General features: G+C 35.6%; 1 protein-coding gene across 1 annotated transcript; it reads left to right on the top strand.

Moving 5' to 3' along the window:
• Window positions 1-8229: 8229 nt before the first annotated feature.
• Window positions 8230-14229, top strand: LOC147567490 (putative ABC transporter C family member 15). The gene is made up of 9 exons (XM_086654111.1): window positions 8230-10580; window positions 10676-10762; window positions 10853-11449; window positions 11557-11721; window positions 12171-12465; window positions 12563-13083; window positions 13163-13226; window positions 13325-13564; window positions 13832-14229. Exons 1-9 carry the CDS (start codon window positions 8355-8357, stop codon window positions 13939-13941), a joined length of 4305 nt encoding a protein of 1434 aa, XP_086510237.1. The 5' UTR covers window positions 8230-8354; the 3' UTR covers window positions 13942-14229.
• Window positions 14230-16378: the final 2149 nt, after the last annotated feature.

Genomic DNA, 16378 nt, shown 5'->3' with positions numbered 1-16378 from the left:
CTTGTCAATTCGGATATTAAAAAGGTCGAAGACTTTTGATTGGACAAGGGACATCTCACATTTTGTGCTTTGGCCGGGGATCTACAACAGTTTGGGCAGGTGCTTTTAGCCACACCTAAAATCTAATCGTTAACTAGCTCAAGGGTACGAGTTTCAGCTCATTAAATCACCTCTTTTTTCTATTTTAATTGAAGGCCGGTGTTTCGAGGAAAAGGGAAAAATTCCGGGGGAAAAAGTGAAAATCTCAAAATCTACTCCCCAAACACACCCTCAGAGCTTCCAGTTGTGTAGCCGGAATAATGTCGCCAGCTATGTAGTTGGCCGAGACCGAGAAGGGTCGAGATTTTCGGCCAAGACAACATGTAATTCTCCATACTATAAAGTCTAAACATAAAATTTCTTGAATCATTCATAATGAACTTTGAATCACCTTCTTCTTCTACTTTGAAGTAGGAATCTTCTTGTGTTCTTCACTTCTTCTTAGTTCTTAATTTTAATTCACACTACTTTTTCCAACTTAATAACTGTATTCCTAATCTACTAGAATATTTTAAGTTTCTATAGAATTTTCAAAGTTTAAGGCATAACACCTGAAATTCTATATAGTATTATTATAATTTATCTTAGGTTGACTGAGAATATAATAGGTAGTTAATATTTAAGAATGTAATAAATAGTAGTATACAATAAGGATTGAAAGTTTCCCAAAAAAAAAAAAAACCTAAATAATTCGAAGTTGTTGTCTTGGTCTCGGACTCGATTTTTCTCGACTGAAATAGCCGAGAAACTCGACCAAACCCTAACTCGGAGTCTCGGCCAAGACGATCGAGACCAACTACAAAGGTCGCCAGCCAAAGTTGGCGGGAGACAACGCATTCTGATCTAATATAAGATCTCAAACTCAATGTTGTAAGAAGTCATTTCTGAACGACAACAAACACATAACTAAAAACTGTGTTGCCACTTGACTTCCAAGTATGTTATATATAGAATTTTTGGGCTTATAGTCCAAAAAACGGGTCCTAATAGTAGATATAATCCTCTCTAATCCTATAAAGGGTTTTAAAACCAAAAAAATAATATAAATGGATATCTAGTCTATTTGGTCTCATCTAGAGAGAAAACACAAATCTCTAGAATAAATATTATTTCATAATCCCTAATCTAACCTTTCCATATTTTATAACTGATTTATCTTCGAAATCTATGCATATCTTTTCCCATATTTATCTCCCATATTTCTCTCCAATCATGTTTTTATTCAAAGTAAGGATATCTTCATTATTATCTCCCATATTTCTCTCCAATCATGTTTTTATTCAAAGTAAGGATATCTTCATTATTTTCAGTAACGGAAACTCTTTATTTGATCTCTCTAAAACCGATTTAGTTGACAAACCTCCATTAAACCAGAAAATCTTCTTCTTCTACATTATATTGCTGTCCAAATTCATCATTTATCAGGTTTAATACTTTCGAAATCTTTATAAACACCATTGTTAATATCTAATATTTCTTCTTATAACTAAAACCCTAATTATTTCTCTCTATTATAAAACGTATCAGATTTATGATACATATCTATAAGATCTGTTTACTATTTCATTAACTTCGAATGTATGATGTTTATTTTCTCTCTCTAAAATTTTCATAACTGTTTTAGATCTTTATGTTTATTCCTTATTCAATGATTCCTTCAAAGTTAGTATGTTATGTTTGCATCCAGTGATAATATCATATTTCTTTAGATCTATGTTTAATCTTCTGTTATCAATCATCAATCGAATGTTTGATGTTTATTTTCTTTCTCTCTCTTAAAATTTCATTTATGTTTTTGATCTTGATGTTTAATCCTTCAACTCGAGTTTGACATTATTGCAATCAATCATCATAGCAGATATCTTTAGATTTGTAGTTTAAGCTTAATGATATTCTCATTTTTTTTTCTTCAGATCTGGTTTTCAATCCGTACGGATTTATGAAACATTTGTTCTTTCATACGGTTACTCATAACAGAATTTATAGTACATGTACTTTATCGTAAATTACCACAATTTATAGTAAATTATGGGTAATTTATAGAACATTACCCGTGCTTTAACGCCAAAACAGTACTCATTTCATTAGTAGAAATACTTCGCTTTACTATCAAATCTCGTGTACTTTGCAATAAAGTATATATAATTTACGTATATCTTCATGTTCTTACCATTATGTATATAATTTACGTATAAGTGCACATAAATTGCGTATTATTTATTTACCATTACGTGTACTTTTCACCCAAAACAGTAGCCTTGATAAGTTTACCAAACTACTCAAAACCTTCAAATGTTGTCAAAATTTGACAAACGTTATATATAATTTACGAAACTGTACATGTAGTTTATAATACAATATATGATTTTTTTTCTTTAATGTATGTCTATTTATGTGTGTAGATTTCATATATACCAGATGAAATTTCAAAGAGAATCATCAAATCAAAGTGAGTCAACGAAACTAATGGAGAGTACATGGATGGGTACCATTTTTGAACCAAAGAAGATTTTGTACTTTTTTTTTTGTAACAGAATGTAAAGGATGTGTAATGTAAAAGAAATTATGTGTAATTTATTAAACAAGACCCACATACATTTGAGAAATTATGTTGTATACTTGACAAATGATAGTTTCTTCGTCATAAATAATACATAATTTACGTATTTGTTTCATAATTTGTATTCTATATGTATTTATATATGAGTAAAAACGAAAACACATGTTGCTTTAATGTTCCTAGAAAAATATACTATTTCCAAAACTGAAAGTTAAGTGAGAGAAAGTGATATATATGTTTTGTATATTAACCCCCAAATCACGCTAAATTGATCCTTGAAAATATATTATTTCCAAATCTGAAAGTTAAGTGAGAGAAATTTGATTTGAATCGAAAAAAAAATTACATAGTGAGAGAGAGAAAATTGATTTGGTTACGATTTTTGTTTTGAATTGATTTGGAAATAGATTTGCTTTCCAAAACGGTTAGAAGATAGAGAAAAATCAATTTCGGATTTATACGTTAGTTGCTTTAAATCCCCTAAATCACGCCCACATTAGAAACATTCCAAATTCACCCTGGAAAATTAAAAATCCCATGATTTTTGTAGGAGGGACATGGACAGTAGTTCTCTCATAAAGAATGGGTTATTATGTCCATAATGTAAAAGGACTAAATATCCATGTTTTGGGAAGATTGGATCATAAAACTTTTTTGAATATTATTTTGGTCTATATACCCACGGACTCTTATATATACTTATAAAGATCGGTCCTGCTTTTAGGTACAAAACCTAGTCTGGGAACTATTGTGATGAATCCAAACATGACAAAACGGATAGAAATTATATTATGCAAACATTTGTGAATGACGGGGAATATGTTTAGATTTTATATAGATTCTATAGAATGGGCTCTTGATCGGCCTAGATTTGTGGGGGCGCAAGGTGAACTTTGAATTTGCGGATAATACAAGGGGCCACATTTATGAACTTCGCGGGCCACCAAATCGAGTATCACAGATGACCCTGCCTACCACTACACCGAAGGGTGGTGGACAAAACATCAACCTAAATGAACACCTGATTCAAAATCTAACTAGACATGTCACATTTCAAAAAGTTGATCATTTGTTGTTTCTTTTTGTATTTAAATGGACTGAATAGCTGACTCAAACGCAGTGAAATCCAAATACATGTGACTTAGAAGAATCAAAAGATACACGAAAACACATATGGGTCAAATATGAGCCGTTCCTAGGGTTGTTACCTTATTATGTCAAAGAAGCCTAACTCCAAACAGAACTGGATAACTGCATCCCTGATATTCAAAGTTGGAAGTTTCTATTGTTGAGAAAAAAGCATTCACTTGTGTATTCAATATTTTCAATGTTATTAATGTGGAAAGTTTCAATTTTATAATTTCTAATTCAAAATGCCATCTTGGATTCTCTCTGTTTCTGATCATCATCACCTCTACTCTGTTTCCTTCTTCTTCTTCAACTGTTCTAACAATTTCAAAGGAAATTACTTCAAACAAGTTGAAGAACCATTACAGAGAACAAACAATGGCCTCTTGTTTCAATTTCTTCAACTACAAGCATTCCAAGAAACCCATGGAATCAAACACCCATTTCTTGAAAAAGAGGCAGAAGAAGAAGCTAATGTGGATACTTTTGTTAGGCCAGCGCTTTGGGGAAAACAATATAGTTTCCGGGGTGTGAAGACTTAGTCAAAAATTGGTCAATTTTGTTTGACAATTTTATTTTGTAAATTGTTAGAGGGAAAAATAAAAAACCCCCCACCTCACCTCTCTCTCTCTCTTCTCCGACCAGGTAGCCGGAGTTCCGGTCTGTTGAAGAACAGACCGGAACTGCCCTTAAATAATTGTCCAAATACTATTATCCATATCCTGGTGGATTTGAATTTGCGAAAGACCTAATTCATATTATAGGATATTCGGCCGGGAAGGAGACCCTCACCCCGCCGTTCTTTGTCACTTTCTCTCACTAAACTGGTTTGAGAAATCAATCCCCAATATTCAACCGCCATTAATCTTAGCTGCCTCACTGTTACTGCAAAACCAGGGAAATAACCCCATGACCAAGCTTGAAGAGATTAATACCACTGATTTTACTCTTTTCTCAAATTCTCTTCTTCATGAAGTTCCCAGGTTGATTTGTCAACCAATATGAATTCTGGTTTCCTTTTCTCATCAGGACAAACAGGACCTTGACGTGAAATTCTGAGCTCCAAGAAGCTTTTTTGGTTGAAGAAGACGGCTGAAAAACCCTAACTGCCGGACTTCTTTTTTCTTTTTCCCACCAGAGACGATTCTTTTTGTTTTGTCTTGGGAACTTTGACTTCAGGCAACTTTTTCGAGAGAGAGAGCGATTTTTTTTTTCATGGTCGCCGGCCGAAAAATTTTCCGGCCGGCGACCTGGTCGGAGAAGAGAGAGAGGTGGAGGGTTTTTTATTTTTATTTTGAAACATATTCCCAATAAAATATGTTTCCTCGGAAAATTTTCAAAATTTTGCATATTCCCTTTAAAGTTTCACACCCCGGAAACTATTTAGCATTCCCCAAAGCGCTGGCCTTTTGTTACTTCTGGAATTTGGAGTAGAATTGCATTCCCGTGGTTAAACCCGTTATTCAAAATAGGTCATACTCGAAAAGTGGAGCTACCCGATATTCCATTAGTTCGGGAACAAGAAACAGCCAATGTGTGTTTTGTTGGAATATATTTCCATATTTTAAGATATCCCATATAATATTGTTCCTATATTGAAATATTAAGAAATGTAAAAGATTAGTAACTACTAAATAAATTAGAAACTAGTAGTATTGTAACTCTATAAATAGAGTCTTATATTTCTTTTTTAAACCATCAAAGAATAAACCAATTTTTTTATCAATTACAACTTGGTACCAGAGCCAACATTCTGAAATTTATTTTCTGATTCTTTTGTCGATTGAAGAAGAAAGAACCTTCATCTTCTTTTTCTATCTTAGCTCCAAAGAAGAAAAAAAAACCTTCATCAGTTTTTATTTTAAAAAGAAAGAATTTATTTCGGTAATAAAAAGAAGACAAAAATAGAAAGACCAAAACAATAACTTCAATTGTTATTGTGTGATCTATATTGTCTCACAATTTACAAGGCTTTTAGTTTCCAAATTTTCTCATATAAATTTTTCCTTATAACTAATATAGTGGAAAATATGGATCAGACAATTGGTACAATTTTTCAGTCAGGCGGATCTTTTAATTCAGTGAACGGAATTCCCCACTTCTTTCGCAACTTAATTCTAACCGGGGTTTCTCTCCACCTCTTCTATTACCTGATTTACCGATCAATACTACAAATTTATTCTTTCTCCCAATTTCTTCAGCCCAAGCGATTAATTCTTCTCGAGTTTGAAAAACATATTCCGTCAAAAAATACTCACCACCATCAATACTAAATTGACACCCATCATTTGAGTGTTGATTTTTTTCTTCGACATGGTACTTATCATCAATAGGAACAACATAAAAATCTCCAAAAAAAAAATCTCCAGGATGGAACGGACTGCCCAGTCCGGGGCCCCTCTCAGCACTGAACGGATCAGGTTATCCGGCTATATTTGAAAGGTCACGAACAACCTAGTCCGTGACCTTTCAGACCTGGACGAACAAGGTGATCCGTTCCGGGCTGAAAGGTTTCGGACTAGTTCTGTCTGTTCACGTAACCGAAGTTTCACTTTTTTTTTTTCAAGAACTCACAGAAAATGTATTGAAACATAAAAAAAAAAAAAGAGTCGGGGAATGGTTGTATACCTCATGAGAAACTTCTCCTTGCCCGGAAATAGGTGAAAGAGTTGGAATCGATGTTAAATTCAAATTTTTAGAACCCTATTCTTCCATGGTTAACTTCCTAATTTCTTTTAAAAAGATGATATAAAGAAGTTATGAAGGAAATATAACACAGTTGAATGATGAACAAAGCACTGAGATTGATGGTTCAGAATAAAAGAATGGCCGTCGGTAGGTGTCGATGTCGTTGCCGTCGCCAGAGAATGTTGCACTCTTTTCTAGGGTTTTGTTTTGGAAGAAATACGAATTGGATTCCTTTTGTTTTGGAAGAAATAGTGGTTAATTCTGTTCGAAAGACTCCGGCGAACGGAAACCCCCTTCGCCGGAGAACTTAGAAAGAGAGAGAGAGAGGTGAGATAAAAAAATATTTAGAGAAAGAGAGGAGAGAGAATTTTTTTCCTTTTTTTTCTTTTTTGTGTTTGAAGGTCGCCAGCCGGAAAAGTTGCCGGCCGACGACCTTCCCCGGTGAAGATGATGAGGTGGCGAGAAGATGAGGTGGCAGAGAGAGGTGATGAGATGGAGGAGAGAGAGAGAGTAACAGACATTTAACGGTAAGTTAAAAAAGGGGGTCATCTGGGTATTTTTGATAAAATAGGGGGCTAGGTAGGAAACCGGTCACAAAGTTGGGGACTATTAGAAAAATAACCCATTTTATAAACATAAGGATGTAATTAGTTCTAAATTTTTTTTTTGTGAAGGTTCTTAAACAAAACAAAAATGCTTAAGTGAGTTTTGCTAAACTTGTAACCTTTTACACATAAATATACATAGAGATAGGTTATTCCTCACCCGAAAGTAATTTTATAGTTTCGAACTTATATTTCAAATTTTTTGGGGAACCTATTTGAAGAGAAGTTTTTATCTTATAGAATGAGGCAGTCCCTACACGAGCAAAATTATACTAGAATTGCAGGGTAATGGTCAAGTTTTTTCTATTTTAATTGAAAACCTGTTCTATTTTAATTGAAAACCTGACTCAAAATCTAACTAGACATGTCAGATTTCAAAATGTTGATTATTTTTCTTGGCCGGTGTTACAGGGAAATAAAGAAATTTTTCAGGGTGTGAAGTTTTGGGTGGAAACAAAAAAAAATTACAATTTTTTGTTTCTACCAAACAACCAAAACCTAATACTTTTCATCTTCTTCTCTCTTTCACCTATTACCACCATTTTCGGCGACCCTCCATTTTCGGCGAACTTCTATTTCCGGCGACAAATTTTTTTTTTCTGTCCTCTTCATCTCCGGCGAAACCCCTTCGCCGTAGGTTTCCAGATTCGTCTAGAAATCAAACTAAACGAGTTGTCGTAGGAGATAGAAGAAAGAGAGAAAAAGATAAAAGAGAAGAGAGAGAAGAGAGGGTGAAGAGAGAGAGAGGCAGAAGAGAGAGAGAGGCAGAAGAGAGAGAGAGAGATAAAGATGATGAAGTCGTCGGGCGTCGTTGGCGACATCCGGCCGGCGACTTTTTGCCGGCGACTTATGAGGTGTGTTTGGTTTTAGTTTTTTGGGTTTTCCACCGTCTTCCCCGGAAACTTTTATGCTTTCCCCAAAATGTTGGCCTTTTTCTTTTTTATCTAAATGGGATTGAATAGCTGACTCAAACTTACTCAAATCTGAATACACGTGACTTAGAAGAATCAAAGATACACTAGAAGTAAATGGGTCAAATATGAGCCGTTGGTTGAATGAACAGTCCAGATTAAGCTAGGTCTGTTAGTAAAGGGTTGTTTACCTTATTATATCAAAGAAGTTTATAACTGCATCTCTGAAATCTTAATTGAAACTTTCTAAAAAAAAGAAGAAAACATTCCTGGATTCAAAGTTTCAAAATATTACTACTTCTATTCAAGAATCATTTCTTGGGTTCTCTCTCTCTTTCTATTTCATCATCTCTACTATATTTCCTTCTTCTTGTTCATCTGTTCTTAGTTTTTCAAAGGAAAATCACTTCAAAAAAGTTCAGTATGAAGATCATTAGTGTTGGAGCTATCCCAATCTTTCTTGTATGGATATTGTTAGAGATTTTTAGAGAGAGAAAGAGAGAAGAAGCAGAGAAGAGGAAATCATCCTCTGTTTTTACCAAGGTTAGTGTTACTTCCAATGTCATAATCTCTATAACCCAATTGAGTTTCATTGTTTATCAAGTTCTCAAGTTCAAAACTATCTCATGTGATTCAGCTTTTCAAGCTATAATTTGGGTTTTAGTTTCAACATTCGCTTTGTGGTTCAGAGTCATTAGGGAGAACAAACAATGGCCTCTTGTTTTGATTACCTGGTGGGTTTTCTCCACTATTTCTTACACCTTCACTCTCTCTTTCTACTTCATTAGCCATTTGAGATCAACCCAAATTTCAGCTTTCTTTCCTGAACCTAATATGTCTAGTTTTGCTTCTTACCCATTTTCCATTTTTCTCTGCTTCAATATCTTCACTTACAAACATTCCAAGAAACCCCATGAAATCAAACACCCACTTCTTGAAAAGGAGGCAGAAGAAGAAGAAGAAGCTAATGTGGATAGTTTTGTTAGTTCTGGAATTTGGAGTCACATTACTTTCCGGTGGTTGAATCCATTATTCAAAATAGGTCATACTCGGAAAGTGGAGCTGTCCGATATTCCATTAGTTCCGGAGCAAGAAACAGCCAATGTGTGTTTCTCCTTGTTGGAAGAATCAATTCAGAATAACAAGTCCGAAACTTTCATCTTAACAAGAGCAGTAATCAGAACTATATGGAGACCATTGGTGATTAATGCAGTTTTTGCAGGTATTAATACAATTGCTTCTTATATGGGTCCATTTTTAATCACAAACTTCGTCGATTTTTTATCGGAGAAAAATGATAATTCAACGAACAGACATGGACTTGTTTTAGCGTTCATCTTTTTCTTTGCAAAAACTATTGAATCACTTTCACAAAGACACTGGTATTTCGGTGCTCATAGGATTAGCATTCGGGTTCGATCATGTCTCACGGTTTCGACTTATACCAAAACCCTTTCAATGAAGTACTCTAGTCTAAACAACGGAAAAGTTATAAATCTCGTCAATTCTGATATTGAAAAGGTCGGAGACTTTTGTTGGTACATTCATGGGATGTGGTTGCTACCTGTGCAAGTGATCCTAGCGTTAGTTATTCTCTACCGGAGCATTGGTTTAGCTCCCTCTATTGCTGCTCTTTTTGCAACACTTTTGGTTATGGTGTGTAATACTCCATTAGCTAATTTGCAGAAAAGTTTTCATGGTAAAGTAATGGAAGCTAAAGATTCAAGAATAAAAACCACTTCAGAAACTTTAAAGAACATGAGGGTTTTGAAGCTCCATTCTTGGGAAACAACTTACTTGCAGAATATCTTGAAGCTTAGAGAGACAGAGAGAAGTTGGTTGAGAAAATATCTCTATAGTTGTTCCGGGGTTGCTTTTCTATTTTGGACTTCACCCACTTTAGTTTCTGTGATAACTTTTGGTGTAAGTATTCTTGTGAAAGCTCCTTTGACGTCCAGCAGAGTTCTTTCCGCTTTAGCCACTCTTAGGGTACTTCAAGAACCAATTTCAAATCTACCCGAAATCATCTCCTTGTTAATGCAAACAAAGGTCTCGATCGATCGGATAGAAGATTTCATGAAAGAAGATCAAACGACACCTACACCCAACCGCATTCTGAGCCCATCAAATGTTTCTATATTGATGGAAGTAGGGGAATATACTTGGGAACCAAGTAACACAATCCCAAAAGAACCGACCGTTCAAATTACTAATAGTATCCAAATCATGCGAGGAGATAAAGTTGCAGTTTGTGGGACAATTGGATCAGGGAAGTCGAGCTTACTATGTAGTATTCTTGAAGAAATCCCACGAATTTCAGGCGTAGGAACTAAGGTTTTTGGTTCAAAAGCTTACGTTCCACAGACAGCATGGATTCAATCGGGTACGGTTAGAGATAATGTGTTGTTCGGGAAGGAGATGCAGAAAAACTTATATCAGGAGGTTTTGAGGGCTTGCGCTTTGAGTAAGGATATCCAAAAGTGGCTAGATGGAGATTTGAGTGTGGTGGGTGAAAAGGGACTCAATCTAAGTGGAGGGCAGAAGCAGAGGATTCAGCTCGCTCGAGCGATTTATAGTGAAGCCGAAGTTTATTTGCTAGACGACCCTTTCAGCGCAGTGGATGCACATACAGGAGCACACCTTTTCAAGGTATATATACATACTGTCTCTTGGCCTAGTTTAGTTTTTCATAGTGCATCCCTTTGTTGGGAAGACCTATAGTGAGTTTAACTAAAATTTTGCAGGAATGCCTGATGAGATTATTATCCGAAAAGACTGTCGTATATGTCACCCATCAGTTGGAGTTCCTGGATGCTTCAGACCTCATTCTGGTAAAGAACTAGATCCATAAACTAGCTTCTGTTGCGCTCATATTGTAGATTCTTGTCTTGAATCCTAATGTTGTGTTTAATTTTAAACAGGTGATGAAAGATGGTAAGATCGTCCAATCGGGTAAATATGAAGAGTTGATGGCAGAACCTAATGGCGAACTTGTCAAACAAATGAAAGCCCACAATAAATCACTAAGACAAGTAACGCCTTGCGAAGACGAAAAACTCTTAACTGCAGTCCCACGGAAGAAAAATCAAACTGGAGTAGAAGAAGAAATATCGGAAGAGAGTAATAGCAACATCAACCACAGAGAAAATAGTAATGAAGAAACAGAATCTGGTAGAGTAAAATGGAAAGTTTACTCTACCTTCCTGACTTCTGCTTATGGTGGAGTTCTCGTTCCGGTTACCCTTCTGTGTCAAATCTTATTCCAAGGGTTACAGATTGGGAGTAGCTATTGGATTGCGTGGGCAACCGAGAAAAGGAATATAAGTAAAGAAAAACTTATATGGGTTTTTGTTTTGCTTTCTGGTTTAAGCTCTGTGTTCATTTTAGGAAGGGCTCTTTTGCTTTCGACTATTGCTTTAGAAACTGCTAGCCGACTTTTCCTTGGGATGATTAACTCCGTCTTTCGGGCACCCACTTCGTTCTTCGACTCTACACCCTCGAGCCGAATTCTTAACAGAGTTAGTTCTTCAGTCATCTCCATTCTTATGTTTTCTAATGTAGCTTTTAACATTTGGTTCTTTGGGTTAAAAAAAACCCCGCATCTTATATATCCTTATTTTTGCAGTCTTCGACAGACCAGAGCACAGTAGATACCGATATCCCCTACCGAGTAGCAGGATTGGCATTTGCACTCATTCAGCTCTTCAGCATCATAATTCTTATGTCTTATGTTGCCTGGCCAGTCTTCTTTCTCTTTGTAGCCATTTTCGTGATCTCCATATGGTACCAGGTAAGTTTCTTTAAGTTCTCGAGATTCAGTTATTCTTTAGGTGACCCAAGGTGTACACAAGGTTGTTAGGAGCGGAAAGAGAGGCGATGCGGGGAGAGGTGGGGTTAGGCGACCATCTGATATAGACACATAATCATATTTTATCTCATATGGTCTTACCATCAAATACGGCTATTGATATACATTATGCATAATAAGTTAGGCGTTTACACAGATAAACTATATGTTAGTATATACACCACATATATACTTGAACGGCTAAAGACCGAAGTTTATTTTTGATACTAAAAAGGGGCTAATTCGGAAAGGTGGATCGTCCAAATACATTGGCCAAACTTAGTTGTGAAGTTCTTTATTGAGATTAACTTATTTGACTCTGTCAACTCAACTTCATTGCCTACAGTGATCCGTATCAAAGTCACTAACCGCAGCTATCTATTTTCTGGCAGGCTTACTACATAACAACAGCGAGAGAACTTTCAAGGATGGTGGGAGTAAGAAAGTCTCCTATCCTCCATCACTTCTCAGAGTCTATTGCTGGAGCAACAACAATCCGTTGCTTTAATCGAGAAGGTCGCTTCTTCGTGGAAGTTCAGAGCTTAATTGACGATTATTCTCGTGTGGTGTTCCATAACTCGGCTATGATGGAATGGCTTTGTGCTAGAATCAATTTCCTATTTAATCTTGTTTTCTTCCTTGTTCTGGTTATCCTGGTGACCTTGCCAAAGGAAGCCATTAATCCTTGTAAGCTCCTTTCTCATCTCTCTTTAGTTTGTCGGATCGAAGAATCTGTATTATAGAATTTATTAACTTACGGATTATGATTATGATATACATACAGGTTTTGCAGGACTGGCAGCTACCTTTGGCTTGAACTTGAATGTCTTACAAGCTTGGGTAATCTGGAACTTCTGTAACGTCGAGAACAAGATGATTTCGGTTGAGAGGATTCTTCAATTCTCAAATATTCCTAGTGAAGCCCCGTTGAAGATCGATGAATGCACGCCCGAACCAGACTGGCCTATGAATGGGTATATCGAGCTTCATAATCTTCATGTTAGGTATAGACCGTCACTTCCTATGGTTCTTAAAGGAGTAACTTGCGAATTCCCAAGTAAAAAGAAAATTGGGGTAGTGGGCCGGACTGGTAGTGGCAAGTCCACTCTCATCCAAGCGCTATTTCGAGTCGTTGAACCCTCTGAAGGACGGATTCTTATAGACGGACTTGATATTTCTAAGATGGGCTTACATGACTTAAGGTCTAGATTGGGTATCATACCTCAAGACCCAACGCTCTTTCAAGGAACGATGAGAACAAACTTGGATCCACTTGACCAACATTCAGATACTGAATTATGGGAGGTAAAAACTCGAAAACTTTATTTACTCAAAAAGCTCTTGATCAAGTTACTGATTCCCCGGAAACTAATTCAAATCTTAGGTTCTAAACAAGTGTCATCTTCGCGAGATCGTGAGACAAGATCAGAGGCATCTAGATATGCCAGGTACCCAACTTATAACTTGATAATTTTTTCAAATGACATTGTATAGTACATTTTCTGTTTCTGAGGTTGTTTTCTCCTAATGTGTTGGAACGCCGCAGTTTCGGAAGACGGAGAGAATTGGAGCGTTGGGCAAAGACAGTTAGTTTGCCTTGCTAGAGCGTTGTTGAAGAAAAGGAGGATTTTGGTGCTAGATGAAGCTACAGCCTCGGTTGACACCGAAACAGATAACAAAATTCAAAGTACAATCAGAGAAGAAACTAATGGCTGCACCGTTATCACAGTGGCTCATCGAATACCAACAGTAATCGATAACGACCTTGTTCTGGTTCTTGATGAAGGTATGGATTAAAAAAAGTAAACCGAAAAAAGTAAAAGGTAGATAAAGAACATCGAAAATCCCCGAGCCCCGTGCTTGGCTAATACACGCTTTGCCCAACCGGTAACTTTAGGGTTCACAAGATAAGTGAGGACGAAAACTGGGTTCTTTAAAAGAAAAATTAACATTGATCTGAATCAGTGTTTGCATAAAACTGCACTTTTATTTCTGTTCATTTTACTTTGACAAATTGGTAATGATTTTTTTGTTTGAATCTTGATTGAAACAGGTAAGATTCTTGAGTATGACTCTCCAACCAAACTAATGCAAGATAACTCATCTGCATTCTCAAGCTTGGCTATGGAGTTCTTAAGGAGATCACACGGAAGTACTCATTAGTTTAACCCAATCTCAAGACAAGTTGTAGATAGAGCTACTAACTAATTTGATATCACACTCAGAAACAGAATAAAATAGGAGAAGCGACATTAACACTCGTAACACAACAAGAAGAACGTCATTAACAAGATTATCGACACGAAGAAGCCCCAAGAGAACTGAATATACAAATTTATAGGCCACTTAAACTAGAGGATTTGACCACATTGTTTATTAAATCTGTTTTACCTTAAAGGATGTAAATGTCATAATGAGAAAATTTTGCTTATACAATTTCACTTGTTCAAATCTAAACTTCCATCTTGTTTCTTGTACTATATTCTACATGAATCTAAGCTTGTTAGTGCATCTAACCAAATAATAACATATACTGGATAGTTTTTCGGAGTCAGATACTGGATACTGGATACTTGGAAGTTCAACAAAAAAAAAAAAAGATACTGGATAGTTGGATGTTCCTAGTAAATACTCAAATGATTGAATATTCGTGTCAGACGCTTGAACACTCTTGATGGACTTGAAGTCATTTGAATAGTATAAAAATACAAAACCTAGACAAGAAAGTATAGTCGTATTTCTCTTTTGGTGTTTTTTCATTGCAACACCTGGTATTTATGTCTGAAACAGGTGGACTTGTTAAGTTCGAACTAGAAATTTGTGTATAATGGATGTGATTTGTATCGGTAAAAATAAGAGATTAAATAACTTGAACCTATTAGTTCAACAAAAAAGAAAAAAAAAACTTGAACCTATTAAGACATTTTTTTTTTGAAATAACACTAAGACAATCAATCACACCTACACGGTCGGTTAGCCTACAAATAGTTCTGGTTTTTATGTGTTTATGTGCTTGTACGTTGGAGAGTCAGGAGTGTTTTGGGAAGGATGCTACAATACGCAACTCTAGTTTTACTAAAGATAACTGTTGGAAAAAAATAACTATATAAAATTAATTAAAATAGTGTCCTAAATTGCTAAGCATTTATAGGGGTGTACATTTGGTATCCGAACCGACCAAACCAATCCGATCCAAACAGATTTGGACACTGATCGAATGGTTATCCGGATTGGTTTGGATACTAAAATATAAAAACCGAGTGGTTTGGTTCGGTCTATGGATTTGTTTGACGGATAACCGAAGAAACCAAACCAAACCAAACCATTTATTATTACTTTCTATATATTATATATGTGAGAATATATGATTCAATTGTTTATCATTTTTTTTCTCTTCCTCGAATGTTGATAAACTATGTCAACGTACATGTAGACTTAAGGATTTGTGAGATAATACTATTTTTGAACACGATGTAAGTATAATTGTAGCTAGTTTTAAAGTTGAAAATTCCAAAGTTTGCTCTTAAAAAAATTTTGACCTTTGGTTCGGTTGTTTAACCGAACAAAACCATGAACGGATTGGTTCAGATTGAAATTTAGAATAACCGAACCCTTTGGATTGGACTACGGACAGGCTCAAAAAGTCGATTATCCAACCGATGTTCACCCCTACTAAGCAACACTAAAAACAAAAATCAAGTATCATCAAGTTTTTGTTCCACGTTATATAAGTGGAATTTGAGCATTTTCTTTCAAAATTACCTTCACAAAGTGATTTCCCTTCTCATATATAGCAAGTACACCAATTTTTTGTTGTACTGGGACACGCTTTCTTAACAGAGTATGAGTTATATTCTATTTATCTCAGAGTACGCATAAAACACAGTCGAAAGTAGTAGCAAATAAACAACCCATGTCAGGTGATGTGAATCAATGACCCTTGTCACAATATTCTTCATAACGATTCAGTTTTCCTTCAATATATCTATATTAATCACCACCCAAATGCTCATTGAACAGATTATCATCTTCCCTTAGTTATTATTTTTCGGGTTTGGAGCAATGTTGTTTTTAAGATTCTCAATATAATATGGGAAGTTTTAAAGGGCCCTCCCATTCTTGTTAAGAGACCCTTCCTTGTGAATTCGATACGAGCCCACCGAATTCACAAGAGAACTTTCAGCCCGAGCCCACCGATTGTACAAGAGACCTCTCCTAGCCCACAGAATTTCTACTCCAATACCCTATATTGTGATTTCGGTGGACTCGTACCGAATTGTGCATTCGGCGGACTCGCACCAAATTCACAAGAGGCCCTTTTAACAAGAATGGGGCCCCTTTAAAACTTCTCATATAATATATGCAAGAAAATATCAATAAAACAAATTTTATTTTCGTTTAAAATTTAATAAAAAAAGAAGAAGTAATGTCTAGTAAATAGTTTCATAAAGTTAAGGATAGTTGTCTTTAACACTTCAAGATTGAAGAATATATTTGCTAAATAAAACCAATAAAATAAATTTTAGTATTATTTAACAATTTAATAGAAAGAAGAAGTTGTGTCTAGTAAATAGCTTTGTGGAACAATTATGCACCTTTA

This window comes from Eschscholzia californica, unplaced genomic scaffold, assembly GCF_041429995.1.
Source record: "Eschscholzia californica isolate CP2 unplaced genomic scaffold, dmEscCali1.0.p SCAF_1, whole genome shotgun sequence".
NCBI lineage: Eukaryota > Viridiplantae > Streptophyta > Magnoliopsida > Ranunculales > Papaveraceae > Eschscholzia > Eschscholzia californica.
This window is presented reverse-complemented; position numbering and strand designations above follow the sequence as displayed.

What these genes read in the sequence shown, in the direction of transcription:
- LOC147567490 (XM_086654111.1), top strand. Translation starts at nt 8,355, where the DNA reads ATGAAGATCATTAGTGTTGGAGCTATCCCAATCTTTCTTGTATGGATA. An exon ending in ATGCTTCAGACCTCATTCTG is followed by an intron (nt 10,763 to 10,852) that starts GTAAAGAACTAG and finishes AATTTTAAACAG; the next exon opens with GTGATGAAAGATGGTAAGAT. An exon ending in CGAGCCGAATTCTTAACAGA is followed by an intron (nt 11,450 to 11,556) that starts GTTAGTTCTTCA and finishes TTATTTTTGCAG; the next exon opens with TCTTCGACAGACCAGAGCAC.